This window comes from Balaenoptera physalus (assembly GCF_965194825.1).
Source record: "Balaenoptera physalus genome assembly, chromosome: 12".
Taxonomy (NCBI): Eukaryota; Metazoa; Chordata; class Mammalia; order Artiodactyla; family Balaenopteridae; genus Balaenoptera; species Balaenoptera physalus.
This window is the reverse complement of record NC_138897.1, coordinates 10653275-10671279: the sequence shown is the minus strand read 5'-3', so window position 1 is coordinate 10671279 and position 18005 is coordinate 10653275. Positions and strand designations below refer to the sequence as shown.

Genomic DNA, 18005 nt, shown 5'->3' with positions numbered 1-18005 from the left:
TTGGTGCTTAATGTGGGCTGCTTTCCAGGAAAAAGACTAAGCACAGTGAACTTCATTTGCTGGGAAAACAAATGTGAAAATGGAACATCTCTTTCCTGTAATCAGCATAATTGTTATGTCACAAGCTTCCAGGTAGTTAACACATGCAGCAAGTACTTTTTGTAACAATTTTATGTGAAGCCTTGCTTTCCACTGTTTAGGTGGTTTGTTTATATTACTATGTCTTAAGTGACTTAAATGGTCAAACAATTAGTTTTGATATCAATATTATGGTAATGAGAAATTGGCACTTACAATTATTTTCTCCAAAATTGTTCTAAAATGAGTTTAATAATGTGGATTAAAAATGAATCAAGAGACAGAGGAAAAAATACGTGAAAATTGGTTACTCAGTGTTACATAAGTTTTTTCTAAGCAGTTTCCCTTAAAATGAAACAAACATTTTCAAAAATATATCTTCAAAGATGAGTTAAATGATAATTAACTTTGTGGAATTTTGAGAATATTTATCTGATTATATTTTATTTTGGAATTTTATTCCCCATCCTGTAACTTTTCAACTTAATGATAAAAATAAAAATGGGAATATCAAATCTCTCTTTATCTAAAAGAATTTTTTTATTTTGAGGAAACTAATTTTACAGCACCAGAAGCATATCAGCATGAATTGCATAATTGCTATACTTGATAACATTTCTAATCACTTATTTCTAGAACAGTGATTAACTTCTCAGTAATAAATTCCATGTAATATAAATATATTCAGTTTATATTCATTTTGCCTTTCACAGGCATTTTTTCCTTAGCCATATTTTTAATCTTCTTTTATTTATAATTTTGTTTTAATACAATATTTGTGTCTAACAATACAAATACATTTTAAAGACTCTGCTTTTTAATAACTTAAATTGTAGTACTTCTAATTTAACAGAAGTTAATGATATAGTCTTACAAAAAATTCCCCTTATATATAAAATAAGATTCCAGTGGCTAATTATTTACATAAATTCATTAAAACATGCTCTTTTAATAGTTGAAGGCTACTTTATGTAGAAACACATTTTTCAAAGATGTCCAGTCTTCCTTTGAACTGATTTGAATTCTTTTCTCAGCAGTCTTGTAAGTAATGATATAAATAACTTGTTCTCAGAAATATCCAATGAATAAAAGTTTCTTGCTTTTAGACAAACATCTTTGTGTTTTCTGACACCAAAGGCCTTGGCGTTTCTTCTGTGCAGCAGGCATTTACTCCCCTGCAACATTTGCTCCCCATCATTTATCGTTTAGTTAAACAGAAAATTCAAAACCCAGACCCAGTCCTTCTGCAGTTTCCAAAGAGCTATTCAATGTATGACAAAAAATATGCAAGAGATGCTTTCTACTCCACCGTCTCATCAGCCTACTGTTCAATAAGGTGAGGAGTGAGATATATGTTCAAAGAACAAGCCAAGAAAGCAAACATGATTAATAAAATTTTATGCAAAGTCAGTTTTGAAAGGATGCAATCTAAAACATTGAAAACTCACAAATTGAATCCTTTACTGTATTATATTTAAACCATTGACTAAGTAATAGGGAAGATTTTGATAATCCTTTCCATTGTGTTCTATCTATTCTTTTGAGCCTGAATGGATATGGTTGACCTAATTCTGACTGAGAATTCTGAAGACACACTCTAAGTGGTAAACTGGGATGATTTTATCTATGTTTTGCAACCTGAAAATGAAATCATCTGCCTGTGAAAAAAAAAACTGGTCACTACTGATTATTAAAGATGTGACTATCAGCACTACTGACACAATGAGTTTAATTTGAACACATTTTGCTGGGCAACATTTTATATGCCCAGTTTGAAAAAACTTACAAAATTTATATTCAATTTTTAAAAATTGATTTAAAAATGCATTCATGAAAAATATGGTAAGAACATATAATTATATAATTAAAAGTTCTTAGAATTTCAAGGGTTTTTTTGTTTATTTCTTGTGTTTTTCTGAATTTTCCATGATTTATTTCTTGCATTAAACATTATTTATTGCCATAATAAAAATGAAGATATTTAGTGGTAAGTATATAAATAAGCTGTAGTAGGAATGCACAGATATTTTGAATTTAAAATGATAAATTAAATACACATGTATGAACTGACATATAAAATACCATTTAATTCTAATTTCAGCAACACTTTAGCTTTTGTCTCTATGTTTAGAGATTACTGAATGGTTTAAAAAATATGGGGAACCAATATATGGTTCCCAAATGAGTACTTACATTTTTCTGTGGCTGTAACACTTAGGTTATACCAAGCACTAATCTCTCGATCAAGAGGGTTAGTTGTGAAGACTGTACCATTGTCATCAATACTGAACACTTTGCTTCTGGTAATAGAATACCTGCACACACACAAATAATTCCTTAATTTTATTATTTTCCCCATATAATACTCTTTAAAGAGTGTATAACACTCTTTTTAAGCAATAAGATATTATCAGATCCACACTCTACACAGCTAATACAATGCTGAACAATTTTCAGAAAGGTAAATTCTACATTTAAGATTCAGCTCAATGGAGACAGAAAAAAAAAAAAAACAAAAACACACCAAAAACCTAAAACAGTTCTAGATTTCAATTGACACATGTGAAATCTAGACACATGTCACTCATTCTCATTCCGAGAAGAGAATTTTCATAAGTGAATGACTTGGTTAAAAAGAAATGGCAAAATGTCTTTTGCAAAATGAAGAGAAGTACAAATAAATGGGGGTAAAAATTAAAACTTGTGAACCTTTTTTTTCCTTTGAAGCAATGTAAAACAAATTCTCAGTTTAGGCTGCCGAGTCTCCTTGCTACACCACATAGTTACTTTCTAAATCTGTGCATCATATTATAATTACTTGATTGCTGACATATGAGAAATGTTTGTTTTTGTTTGTTTAAAGGAAATAATTAGATAATATCTAATAAAAATAAAGTATATATTTATTACATATATTTATATATGTATATATGTGTGTGCATACATATATAAGTATATACACATATCTCCTAAAAGTGAGGAAGTAAGGATAGTAGGTGTAATGTGCTATTATTAGATCATGCATGGAAAGAAGCCAGATAATAAAATTCTCTCAGGCAAAAGCCCAGAAAATAATCTCAAATTCCACAATGAAAGAAGACTTTGAAGTACTCAGCATGTCTTATCTGCTTGCAAATGATTAATAATAAAAATTAAAGAAGAGTAATAACTAGGGTTCAGTGATGCCTTCTCATTGCATATATATTCCTAAAGATTTTGATAAGACATCAATGAGGTTTGCCATAATTATGTGGCAAAAGATGAGAATATTTTAATCTTGAATTGACAGTTCTCTAAAAATATCACACTAATTTGTACATTGGTGTTGAGGGGGAAATTAAAACAGAAACTACAAAGAATTAAGCTTTAAAAGAATTCAGTTTTAGCTCTACTCATTTTTAAACCTTTATAAGCAATTTGCTTACATAGCCACAAGTGGTCACATTTCCTACTTAGATTTGTTGACAAAACGAAACAGTAGTTTAATATTTTATAGTAAGGGTACAGAATATCCTGTTTCTATAATACACCATTCCAAATAAAACCAACCAAAAGTTTGAGATTATTTCCTTATAAAAGTTTTAAAAAATTATGACCCTGAGTCATCAGTAACATTTTAAATAATAGTGAATACACACCATTTAAGAGAGGAAAGAAGTGTGTCATACATATTAGAAAGAGCTTGAACTAAAAAGCTTAAAATATAGTTTTAATCTGTGGTTTGCTTCACAGTTCCTTTTTTAAAGACTCTTCATTCCTCTTAAAATGCTGAGTGAATAGAATGTGGCTATGTAATGTTTTCTCACTGCTAAGAGCTCTTGACAGAATGATAGAAACAAATGATTCTTCCGTACATATAAGGATGCCTTTATATCGGGTTCTTAATCTTCGTACACCTCTACTATTCCCACTTCCCAGAAGAAAAACAGAGGCACTTAATAGCCAAGCCCATATACAAAGCCTAGAGATTCCCAAGTAGGTGCAACTCCACCAGATCTTTCAAGAATTTTAAAGTACTTTTTTAATGCACAGGTGAAAGATGTTTAAAGACAGCCTCTTCCACTGGTGAAAGATATCTCTGTCATTCTTGAACTAAATACAAACCTGCTTCTGGCTCCTGAGCTGGGCTGTTTCTCACAAACCTGATTACTCAGATTATTTGTCCTTTTATATGAATATTGGTAGTTTCTTTCAAGGAATTTCAAGGAATTTCAAGGAACTGGTCTGAATTCATAGGCGTAGAGTTGTTCATAGTATTTCCTTATAATATTGTTTAATATCTATGGGTTCAATAATTATGTGCCCTCTTTCATTTCTGATAATGGTAATTTTTGTCTATTCTGTTCTTTCCCTCTTGGTTGTCTGGTTAGATTGATCACTTGTACCAGTGTTTTGGAAGAATCAGCTTTTCATTTCACTGTATTTCTCTATTTTCAATTTCACTGCTCCTGCTCTAATGTTTTTTACTTTCTTCTTTTTTTCTTTTTTTTTTTTTTTTTGCTTGCTTGAATTTAACTTGCTCTTCTTTTTCTAACAGAAAAGACTATATTCTTTCTCATATTTATAAAATATTATAAAATTTGACTACAGGTTTAGTTAGAAAGGAAAATTTAATAATGTCCAAAGAATGAATCATCCACAGTAGTGGCAAAAGAGTATATGCCCTATATCTGGAATCTAAACAATATGGTAATACAGAGAATGGGGATAAAATGAAAATCATAAGGAAAATTTCTTGTGAAGTTTCTCATAATTGTATGATGGAGTTTTTATTACAGACCATTTCTAAGCTCTAATTCCCAGCACATTAGGCTCCTTAAAGCAACTGTATCATCTCACTTCCAGGTCTAGATACTGCATTCTTCCTTCATACCTGTCCCCAGTTTTCTTAAGCAGTTACCATATAGCTTATTATAGCAATTTATACCAAGGCAAACTTACTTCTCAAGTTTTTCTGCTCTTGACAATGACAAGAACATTTTGTTAAACCAGTTGATTTATCCCACCCAAGACTTGCTGAAAATGAGCCTGGGAATGTCTATGCTTCACAGAAACACCAGGTGATATTCACGAGGAAAAGCTGAGTAATATAAGTTATTGGAAGTAGGTATACTTTACCCTGCTTACTATGTGTTAATCTCTTTTTCCCAAGCAATGGAACATCCCTGAGGGGAAAATATACTGCATTATCATTCCCTTTCTTTTCTATATATCTTGCCATGGGGTGAATATTAAGGAAGAGATATTATCAAATTAAAACTCAAATTGAAATTATTTAGTAGTTTCTGGATCTTTTGCTTCCAAAAAAAGGGGGAAACCTCCTGAAATGTGTTCTTGTGGTTTTTTAATATACATTTGATTTTGTTTCCATGATATAGTTTGAACATTTGTTACATCAAACTATACCACATGGAAAGAAATCTGTGAACCTATTATTTAAACATAATATTATTTAAAAGGCACTCTAAATGAACGTCCATAAAAGACTTTGAAAGATATTCTTTTTGTAGGCTCTCACAAACTGTTTTTAAGAGTAATTAATTTTGTGGGTATTCCCTGGTGGTCCAGTGGTTAGGACTCCATACTCTCACTGTGGAGGGCCTGGGTTCAATCCCTAATTGGGAACTAAGATCCCACAAGCCAAGTGGTGTGGCAGAAAAAAATTTTTTTAATTTAAATAAATAAATAAAGTTGACATTTAAAAAAATAAAAGTAATTAATTTCAATATAAAGATGAAATTATTAGCTAAAATATTTTTGGTAGAAAAAAATAAGTAACCACCAGTAGTGATACTATAAAACACAACCTCTGGAGAGCAACAGTCAGCTCTACCCACCACCAGTCCCCCCCATCAGGAAACATGCACAAGCCTCTTAGATAGCCTCATCCACCAGAGGGCAGACAGCAGAAGCAAGAAGAACTACAATCCTGCAGCCTGTGGGAAAAAACCACATTCAGAGAAAGATAGACAAGATGAAAAGGCAGAGGGCTATGTACCAGATGAAAGAACAAGATAAAAGCCCAGAAAAACAACTAAATGAAGTGGAGATAGGCAAACTTCCAGAAAAAGAATTCAGAATAATGATAGTGAAGATGATCCAGGACCTCGGAAAAAGAATGGAGGCAAAGATCGAGAAGATGCAAGAGACGTTTAACAAAGACCTAGAAGAATTAAAGAACAAACAAACAGAGATGAACAATACAATAACTGAAATGAAAACTACACTAGAAGGAATCAAGAGCAGAATAACTGAGGCAGAAAAATGGATAAGTGACCTGGAAGACAGAAAGGTGGAATTCACTGCTGCAGAACAGAATAAAGAAAAAAATAATGAAAAGAAATGAAGACAGCCTAAGAGACCTCTGGGACAACATTAAATGCAACAACATTCGCATTATAGGGGTCCCAGAAGGAGAAGAGAGAGAGAAAGGACCAGAGAAAATATTTGAAGAGATTATAGTCAAAAACTTCCCTAACATGGGAAAGGAAATCGCCACCCAAGTCCAGGAAGCGCAGAGAGTCCCACACAGGATAAACCCAAAGAGAAACACACCAAGACACATAGTAATCAAAGGGGCAAAAATTAAAGACAAAGAAAAATTATTGAAAGCAGCAAGGGAAAAACGACAAATAACATATAAGGGAACTCCCATAAGGTTAACAGCTGATTTCTCAGCAGAAACTCTACAAGCCAGAAGGGAGTGGCATGATATACTTAAAGTGATGAAAGGGAAGAACGTACAACCAAGATTACTCTACCCAGCAAGGATCTCATTCAGATTCGATGGAGAAATCAAAAGCTTTACAGACAAGCAAAAGCTAAGAGAATTCAGCACCACCAAACCAGCTTTACAACAATGCTTAAAGGAACTTCTCTAGGCAGGAAACACAAGAGAAGGAAAAGATCTACAATAACAAACCCAAAACAATTAAGAAAATGGTAATAGGAACATACACATCCATAATTACTTTAAATGTAAATGGATTAAATGCTCCAAACAAAGGACACAGACTGGCTGAATGGATACAAAAACAAGAGCTGTATATATACTGTCTACAAGAGACCCACTTCAGACCTAGGCACACATACAGACTGAAAGTGAGGAGATGGAAAAAGATATTCCATGCAAATGGAAATCAAAGGAAAGCTGGAGTAGCAATTCTCATATCAGATAAAATAGACTTTAAAACAAAGATTACTACAAGAGACAGAGAAGGACACTACATAATGATCAAGAGATCAACACAGAAGAAGATATAACAACTGTAAATATTTATGCACCCAACATAGGAGCACCTCAATACATAAGGCAAATACTAACATCCATAAAAGGGGAAATCGTCAGTAACACAATCATAGTAGGGGACTTTAACACCCCACTTTCAGCAATGGACAGATCATCCAAAATGAAAATAAATCAGGAAACACAAGCTTTAAATGATACATTAAACAACAAGGAAGTAATGGATAATTATAGGACATTCCATCCAAAAACAACAGAATACACATTCTTCTCAAGTGCTCATGGAAGATTCTCCAGGATAGATCATATCTTGGGTCACAAATCAAGTCTTGTTAAATTTTAGAAAATTGAAGTCATATCAAGTATCTTTTCCAACCACAACGCTATGAGACTAGACATCAATTACAGGAAAAAAATCTGTAAGAAATACAAACACATGGAGGCTAAACAACACACTACTTAATAAGCAAGAGATCACTGAAGAAATCAAAGAGGAAATCAAAAAATACCTAGAAATAAATGACAATGAAAACACAATGACACAAAACCTATGGAATGCAGCAAAAGCAGTTCTAAGAGGGAAGTTTATAGCAGTACAATTCTACCTTAAGAAACAAGAAACATTTCAAATAAACAACCTAACCTTACACCTAAAGCAATTAGAGAAAGAAGAACAAAAAAACCCCAAAGTTAGCAGAAGGAAAGAAATCATAAAGATCAGATCAGAAACAAATGAAAAAGAAATGAAGGAAACACTAGCAAAGATCAATAAAACTAAAAGCTGGTACTTTGAGAAGATAAAAAAAATTGATAAACCATTAGCCAGACTCATCAAGAAAAAAAGGGAGAAGACTCAAATCAATAGAATTAGAAATGAAAAGGGAGAAGAAACAACTGACACTGCAAAAGTACAAAGGATCATGAGAGATTACTACAAGCAACTATATGCCAATAAAATGGACAACCTGGAAGAAATGGACAAATTCTTAGAAATGCACAACCTTCCAAGACTGAACCAGGAAGAAATAGAAAATATGAAGAGACCAATCACAATTAATGAAATTGAAACTGTGATTAAAAATCTTCCAACCAACAAAAGCCCAGGACCAGATGGCTTCACAGGCGAATTCTATCAAATATTTAGAGAAGAGCTAACGCCTATCCTTCTCAAACTCTTCCAAAATATAGCAGAGGGAGGAACACTCCCAAACTCATTCTAGGAGGCCACCATCACTCTGATAACAAAACCAAAGATGTCACAAAGAAAGAAAACTACAGGCCAATATCACTGATGAACATAGATGCAAAAATCGTCAACAAAATACTAGCAAACAGAATCCAACAGCACATTAAAAGGATCATACACTATGATCAAGTGGGGTTTATCCCAGGAATGCAAGGATTCTTCAATATACTCAAATCAATCAACATGATTCACCATATTAACAAACTGAAAGAGAAAAACGATATGAACATCTGAATAGATGCAGAAAAAGCTTTTGACAAAATTCAGCACCAATGTGTGACAAAAACCCTCCAGAAAGTAGGCATAGAGGGAACTTTCCTCAACATAATAAAGGCCATACATGACAAACCCACAGCCACCAACGTCCTCAATAGTGAAAAACTGAAACCATTTCCACTAAGATCAGGAACAAGACAAGGCTGCCCACTCTCACCACTATTACTCAGGTTAGTTTTGGAAGTTTTAGCCACAGCAATCAGAGAAGAAAAAGAAATAAAAGGAATCCAAAGTGGAAAAGAAGAAGTAAAGCTGTCACTCTTTGCAGATGACATGATACAATAAATAGACAATCCTAAAGATACTACTAGAGCTCCAGTAAAATACTAGAGCTAATCAATGAATTTGGTAAAGTAGCAGGATACAAAATTAATGCACAGAAATCACTTGCATTCCTATACACTAATGATGAAAAATCTGAAAGTGAAATTAAGAAAACACTCCCATTTACCATTGCAACAAAAAGAATAAAATATCTAGAAATAAACCTACCTACCTAAGGAGACAAAAGACCTGTATGCAGAAAATTATAAGACACTGATGAAAGAAATTAAAGATGATACAAATAGATGGAGAGCTATACCATGTTCTTGGATTGGAAGAATCAACATTGTGAAAATGACTCTACTACCCAAAGCAATCTACAGATTCAATGCAATCCCTATCAAACTACCACTGGCATTTTTCACAGAACTAGAACAAAAAATTTCACAATTTGTATGGAAACACAAAAGACCCCGAATAGCCAAAGCAATCTTGAGGAAGAAAAACAGAGCTGGAGGAATCAGCCTCCCTGGTTTCAGACTATACTATGAAGCTAGAGTAATCAAGACAGTATGGAACTGGCACAAAAACAGAGATATAGATCAATGGAACAGGATAGAAAGCCCACAGATAAACGCATGCAAATATGGTCACCTTATCTTTGATAAAGGAGGCAAGAATATACAGTGGAGAAAAGACAGCCTCTTCAATAAGTGGTGCTGGGAAAACTGGACAGTTACATGTAAAAGAATGAAATTAGAACACTCCCTAACACTATACACAAAAATAAACTCAAAATGGATTAAAGACCTAAATGTAAGGCAGACACCATCAAACTCTTAGAGGAAAACATAGGAAGAACACTCTATGACATAAATCACAGTAAGATCCTTTTTGACCCAGCTCCTAGAGAAATGGAAATAAAAACAAAATAAACAAATGGGACCTAAAGAAATTTAAAAGCTTTTGCACAGCAAAAGAAACCATAAACAAGACAAAAAGACAACCCTCACAATGGGACAAAATATTTGCAAATGAAGCAGCTGACAAAGGATTAATCTCCAAAACACACAGGCAACTCATGCAGCTCAATATCAAAAAAACAAAAAACCCAATCCAAAAACGGGCAGAAGACCTAAATAGACATTTCTCCAAAGAAGACATACAGATTGCCAACAAACAAGTGAAAGGATGCTCAACATCATTAATCATTAGAGAAATGCAAATCAAACCTACAATGAGATATCCTCTTGGTCGGAATGGCCATCATCAAAATATCTACAAACAATAAATGCTGGAGAGGGTGTGGAGAAAAGGGAACACTCTTGCACTGCTGGTGGGAATGTAAATTGATAGAGCCACTATGGAGAACAATAGGGAGGTTGCTTAGAAAACTAAAAATAGAACTACCATATGACCCAGAAATCCCACTACTGGGCATATACCCTGAGAAAACCATAATTCAAAAAGAGTCATGTACCGAAATGTCCATTGCAGCTCTATTTACAATAGCCAGGACATGGAAGCAACCTAAGTTTCCATCAACAGATGAATGGATAAAGAAGATGTGGCACATATATACAATGGAATATTACTCAGCCATAAAGAGGAACAAAACTGAGTTATTTCTAGTGAGGTGGATGGACCTAGAGACTGTCATACAGAGTGAAGTAAGTCAGAAAAAGAAGAACAAATACCGTATGCTAACACATATATATGGAATCTAAAAAAACAAAGTAAAGAGAAAAAAAAATGGCTAGAAGAACCTAGGGTCAAGACGGGAATAAAGATGCAGACCTACTAGACAATGGACTTGAGGATACGGGGTGGGGGAAGAGTAAGCTGGGACAAAGTGAGAGAGTGGCATGGACATATATACACTACCAGACGTAAAATAGATAGCTAGTAGGAGGCAGCTGCATAGCACAGGGAGATCAGCTCGGTGCTTTGTGACCATCTAGAGCAGTGGGATAGGGAGTGTGGGAGGGAGGGAGATGCAAGAGAGAAGAGATATGGGGACATATGTATATGTGTAACTGATTCACTTTATTATACAGCAGAGGCTGACACCCTACTGTAAAGAAATTTTACTCCAATAAAGATGTTAAAATAAATAAATAAATAAATAAATAAATAAATAAATAAATAAATAAATAAATAAATAAAATTGGTTACATAGAAAAAAACCCAAAAAACAAAAGAAAGCTGGAGTAGCAATGCTCATATCAGATAAAATAGACTTTAAAATAAAGAATGTTACAAGAGACAAGGAAGGACACTACATAATGATCAAGGGATCAATCCAAGAAGAAGATATAACAATTGTAAATATTTATGAACCCAACATAGGAGCACCTCAATACATAAGGCAGCTGCTAACAGCTATAAAAGAGGACATCGACAGTAACACAATAATAGTGGGGGACTTTAACACCTCACTTACACCAATGGACAGATCATCCAAAATGAAAATAAATAAGGAAACAGAAGCTTTAAATGACACAATAGACGAGATAGATTTAATCGATAATTATAGGACACTCCATCCAAAAACAGCAGATTACACTTTCTTCTCAAGTGCACACGGAACATTCTCCAGGATAGATCACATCTTGGGTCACAAATCAAGCCACAGTAAATTTAAGAAAACTGAAATCATATCAAGCATCTTTTCTGACCACAACGCTATGAGATTAGAAATGAATTACAGAGAAAAAAACGTGAAAAACACAAACACTTGGAGGCTAAACAATACGTTACTAAATAACCAAGAGATCACTGAAGAAATCAAAGAGGAAATCAAAAAATACCTAGAGACAAATGACAATGAAAACACAACGATCCAAAATCTATGGGTTGCAGCAAAAGCAGTTCTAAGAGGGAAGTTTATAGCTTTACAAGCCTACCTCAAGAAACGAGAAAAGTCTCAAGTAAACAATCTAACCTTACACCTAAAGGAACTAGAGAAAGAAGAACAAACAAAACCCAAAGTTAGCAGAAGGACAGAAATCATAAAGATCAGAGCAGAAATAAATGAAATAGAAACAAAGAAAACAATAGCAAAGATCAATAAAACTAAAAGCTGGTTCTTTGAGAAGATAAACAAAATTGATAAACCGTTAGCCAGACTCATGAAGAAAAAGAAGGAGAGGACTCAAATCAATATACTTAGACATGAAAAAGGAGAAGTTACAACAGGCACCACAGAAATACAAAGCATCTTAAGAGACTACTACAAGCAACTCTATGCCAATAAAATGGACAACCTGGAAGAAATGGACAAATTCTTAGAAAGGTATAACCTTCCAAGAGTGAACCAGGAAGAAAGAGAAAATATGAACAGACCAATCACAAGTAATGAAATTGAAACTGTGATTAAAAATCTTCCAACAAACAAAAGTCCAGGACCAGATGGCTTCACAGGTGAATTCTATCAAACATTTAGAGATGAGCTAACACCCATCCTTCTCAAACTCTTCCAAACAATTGCGGAGGAAAGAACACTCCCAAACTCATTCTATGGGGCCACCATCACCCTGATACCAAAACAAGACAAAGATACTACAAAAAATGAAAATTACAGACCAATATCACTGATGAATATAGATGCAAAAATCCTCAACAAAATACTAGCAAACAGAATCCAACAACACATTAAAAGGATCATACACCATGATGAAGTGGGATTTATCCCAGAGATGCAAGGATTCTTCAATATATGCAAATCAATCAATGTGATAAACCATAGTAACAAATTGAAGAATAAAAACCATATGATCATCTCAATAGATGCAGAAAAAGCTTTTGACAAAATTCAACACCCATTTATGATAAAAACTCTCCAGAAAGTAGGCATAGAGGGAACCTACCTCAACATAATAAAGGCCATATATGACAAACCCACAGCAAACGTCATTCTCAATAGTGAAAAACTGAAAGCATTTCCTCTAAGATCAGGAACAAGACAAGGATGTCCACTCTCACCACTATTATTCAACATAGTTTTGGAAGTCCTAGCGATGGCAATCAGAGAAGAAAAAGAAATAAAAAGAATACAAATTGGAAAAGAAGAAGTAAAACTGTCACTGTTTGCAGATGACATGATACTATACATAGAGAATCCTAAAGATGCCACCAGAAAACTACTAGAGCTAATCAATGAATTTGGTAAAGTTGCAGGATACAAAATTAATGTACAGAAATCTCTTGCATTCCTACACACTAATGATGAAAAATCTGAAAGAGAAAATAAGGAAACACTCCCATTTACCATTGCAACAAAAAGAATCAAATACCTAGGAATAAACCTACCTAGGGAGACAAAAGACCTGTATGCAGAAAACTATAAGACACTGATGAAAGAAATTAAAGATGATACCAACAGATGGAGAGATATATCATGTTCTTGGATTGGAAGAATCAATATTGTGAAAATGACTAAACTACCCAAAGCAATCTACAGATTCAATGTTATCCCTATCAAATTACCAATGGCATTTTTATGGAACTAGAACAAAAAATCTTAAAATTTGTATGGAGACACAAAAGACCCCGAATAGCCAAAGCACTCTTGAGGGAAGAAAATGGAACTGGAGGAATCAGACTCCCTAACTTCAGACTATACTACAAAGCTACAGTAATCAAGACAATATGGTACTGGCACAAAAACAGAAACATAGATCAGTGGAACAAGATAGAAAGCCCAGAGACATACCCACGCACCTATGGTCAACTAATCTATGACAAAGGAGGGAAGGAAATACACTGGAGAAAAGACAGTCTCTTCAATAAGTGTTGCTGGGAAAACTGGACAGCTACATGTAAAAGAATGAAATTAGAACACTCCCTAACACCATACACAAAAATAAACTCAAAATGGATTAGAGATCTAAATGTAAGACCAGGCACTATAAAACTCTTAGAGGAAAACATAGGAAGAACACTCTTTGACATAAATCACAGCAAGGTCTTTTTTGATCCACCTCCTAGAGTAATGGAAATAAAAACAAAAATAAACAAATGGGACCTAATGAAACTTCAAAGCTTTTGCACAGCAAAGGAAACCATAAACAAGAGGAAAAGACAACCCTCAGAATGGGAGAAAATATTTGCAAATGAATCAACAAACAAAGGATTAATCTCTAAAATATATAAACAGCTCATGCAGCTCAATATTAAAAAAACAAACAACCCATTCCAAAAATGGGCAGAAGACCTAAATAGACATTTCTCCAAAGAAGACATACAGATGGCCACGAAGCACATGAAAAGATGCTCAACATCACTAATTATTAGAGAAATGCAAATCAAAACTACAATGAGGTATCACCTCACACCAGTTAGAATGGGCATCATCAGAAAACCTACAAACAACAAATGCTGGAGAGGAGGTGGAGAAAAGGGAACCCTCTTGCACTGTTGGTGGGAATGTAAATTGATACAGCCACTATGGAGAACAGTAAGGAGGTTCCTTAAAAAATAAAAATAGAATTACCATATGACCCAGCAATCCCACTACTGGGCATATACCCAGAGAAAACCATAATTCAAAAAGACACATGCACCCTAATGTTCATTGCAGCACTATTTCCAATAGCCAGGTCATGGAAGCAACCTAAATGCCCTTTGACAGACGAATGGATAAAGAAGTTGTGGTACATATATACAATGGAATATTACTCAGCCATAAAAAGGAATGAAACTGGGTCATTTGTAGAGACATGGATGGATGTAGAGACTGTCATAAAGAGTGAAGTAAGTCAGAAAGAGAAAAACAAATATCGTATATTAATGCATGTATGTGGAACCTAGAAAAACGGTACAGGTGAACCGGTTTGCAGGGCAGAAATTGAGACACAGACGTAGAGAACAAACGTATGGACACCAAGGGGGGAAAGCCACGGGGGTTGGGGTTGGTGGTGTGCTGAACTGGGTGATTGGGATTGACATGTATACACTGATGTGTATAAAATTGATGACTAATAGGGACCTGCTGTATAAAAAAATAAATAAAATAAAATTTTTAAAAAAACACAACCTCTGTTAATATTTGGGTGTGCTCACTTATTTTTCTCATTTATTTTACATAATATTTTACTTGTAGTAAACATATGACTCTAATGATTTTGTATTATTTTTAAAGAATCATGCCATGTCTTTATGTTCATAAGCATCATTAGAAAGCATTCATCATTCATTGCCTTATTTACACCACTGAGATTAGATATTTAAATTGTTTCTACAATTTTATTATTATAAAGCATAATATAATGAAAGCTTTAATCATGAAAGCATTTTTTAAAATTATGTATTCTTTAGTATTGTCAGAAAAACAAACAGGTTAATATACTCTTTAAAATCTAAACAATTAATTTACTGACTTGTATATACACACACATATATATACTAGATATATACTTATATTCATTATTAAATTTACTGCTAATAAATAGGAACTATATCTACATATTAGAAGGCAGCATTTTATGGTTAGGAATTACAGTGGAAAAGTGGGAGCATCGTCTGTCTCATTAATTTAAAGAAGCTCTTCTTTGTGTCAGTAGCCCTTCCAAAGAGCAAAGCAGTACTCAGCACCTTAATGAATATATGGAAGTTTGTGTAAGCCCCTGGACTGTAAAGTACAGAAAATGGATGAAGGGAAGGTGGTGGAAGGAAACATGTAACAGGTTTTGCTTTTATTTTTAACCATAACTATGATGCGAATACAAAAAAACAGAAAGAAAATATACTTCCTGAATACAACAGACTAATTTAATAGATGGTAAATATTGTTTAATTGCAACACAGAAATTTATTTCTAATTGATTGGACTTAGTTCATTTTTACTCTTTTAGCGGTACCCTATAAAAGCTTAGTTAATTTTTGAATATCATTTTAATTAAACAGTGTTTAGATGAACCACATTGTGATCAGCTTTGTTTCTGTTCTGATTTGGCATAACCAGGGGTTTCTTTTCCCTCACCTTCTTACCCCAATTAATAGAGAATTGACTGCATCTAATTTTAGTTCGTGATTGCCTCTTTCTTGCACATGTTTTCAAGTGCTTATTTCACTGCATCTTAACCAATAGTGAGGCTTCCTGTTTCAACTTGTTTCAACTGTTGCAAATTTTATAAGTACCTTAGAGAGAAATACAGATCTAGATTTATCCCTGTTACATTTATATGAAATTTTATTTTCAAGCTAATCTGTGTTCCCTCATTTACTAATGCAAAGCTGGCCTTCCAGACATACCTGATAGGAGATTTCCTCTGATCTGGATCTGTGGCAGAGACTGTGCCTACAAATGATCCGTACGGGCTTCCTTCAAAGATTTCAAATATGTAATACGGGAGGAGGAAAACAGGAGGTTCATCAACATCTTCCACCTGGATCTTGATGAAAGTGGTGGAAGCTTCAGTATGGTATTTCCTGAGCTGCTCATCAACTCGGCGGTTTTTAACTTTTGCTCTAATACGATAGTGGTTCTGGTGCTCAAAGTCTACTTTCTACAAAGAAATGCAGTGTACACAGAAAACTGGTATCAGTGACCCGAGGAATTACTTAGGAAAAAAAAAGTTTTTGTTGTTAATTTAAGTCTCAGTTGCTTTCCAGTTAGGTTTTACTATTTATGTTCTTGGATCCCTCTGATATTATCATTAAGTAGTTGCGTAGCAAATCCCTATGTGTATTTTGTTATTTACGTCTATTATAAAATGTTTTGGGTTAATAATTATATTTTTTATTTAGGATTAAAAGTGTACTTTTCTGAGTATAAATATCTTATGGAGTTGAGAATTAGTTTCCTGTTATTTAAGATAATTTCAAAAAGTTTCTCCTGTATATTAAAATCTTTTTAAAAAACTACTCTACAATATAATTCAAAAGATCTCGGTAATAATTAACTCTCTCATCAACTATATTTGAAATATATGGATATAAAATATAAATAGCTGAGCTTTTTTCTTTATTTTTTCAGAAGTATCTTGCATAAAACTGATAATTAGCTATTTGTATATTATTATTTGTAATTAATACTAAAATGTAGGTAATAATCATATATGTTAATATTCTAAAAAATGAAATATCTCAGAATTTTTTAAAAAAGCACATATATCTTTTCTTTTGCTCCCTAAACTAAATCACAGGGTCTTATTTTACTTACTTAACAAAGCAAAAACTAACTGGTTACACAAAATATATATGTATTTCTGATTTGATTTTGCATTATTATGCAAAACAAATAATATTAATGCATCTACCTTTTTTAATATAATTATTCCTTCTTGGGTCTCATTATTAGTAATGACATCGAACGTTTTTGAATCATCTTCTATGCTGTAATCCATTTCTGCATTCTCTCCTATATCATTATCATATGCCATGATTTTTCCAATTGACATCCCAACAGATGCAGATTCAGAGACAGTCAAGCGGTATAAACCTTTAAAAACAAAATTCAGGATGTTTTGCGCAGATAATTAACATAAAAAACTCCCAAATATAGCACCCTCCCTTTATTATGGGCTGTCGGAAAAACCATACCCACCCTTTTCACCAATTACTTATTCTAAATACCTCTCTCTCTTGCTCTCTCTCTCCCTTTATTTTTTTGCAATCTGAACATTTCCCTCATATCTTTTTGAGTACCTATTATTTTCTCTTAAATATATCTTAGGGAAGTCCTTTCACCAGTACATATAATTTCCAAATTTCTATTCATATGCATACCTTCTTAATATTCATAGGTTTATTTTTATTGTATCCTTCCACCGTGCCAAATTAAATTTAATAAAAAGAGTTTTTCAATTTCACTCAAACATTCTCTGATACCTAAAATAACCAATAAATATTGAGTTGGCCAAAAGGTTCGTTTGGGTTTTTCCATAAGATGTT

General features: G+C 33.4%; 1 protein-coding gene and 2 long non-coding RNA genes across 10 annotated transcripts in view; 1 reads left to right on the top strand and 2 right to left on the bottom strand.

Annotated features, from left to right (window-relative positions):
• Positions 1-18005, top strand: part of LOC309639119 — a 1037414-nt gene that overhangs the window by 122057 nt on the left and 897352 nt on the right. The window lies entirely within an intron of this gene.
• Positions 1-18005, bottom strand: part of LOC309639132 — a 932641-nt gene that overhangs the window by 437884 nt on the left and 476752 nt on the right. The gene's annotated exons all lie outside the window — the stretch shown is intronic.
• The window catches only part of CDH19 (cadherin 19), a 277276-nt gene that overhangs the window by 27514 nt on the left and 231757 nt on the right, over positions 1-18005 (bottom strand). For all 8 annotated transcript variants that reach the window (XM_082415896.1, XM_082415897.1, XM_082415894.1 and 5 more), the window contains 3 exons: positions 17372-17553; positions 16365-16618; positions 2272-2393 (listed from right to left, as the gene is read on the bottom strand). In XM_082415896.1, coding sequence (XP_082272022.1) covers positions 2272-2393; positions 16365-16618; positions 17372-17553 — 558 coding nt within the window. The remainder of the gene's footprint in view (positions 1-2271; positions 2394-16364; positions 16619-17371; positions 17554-18005) is intronic.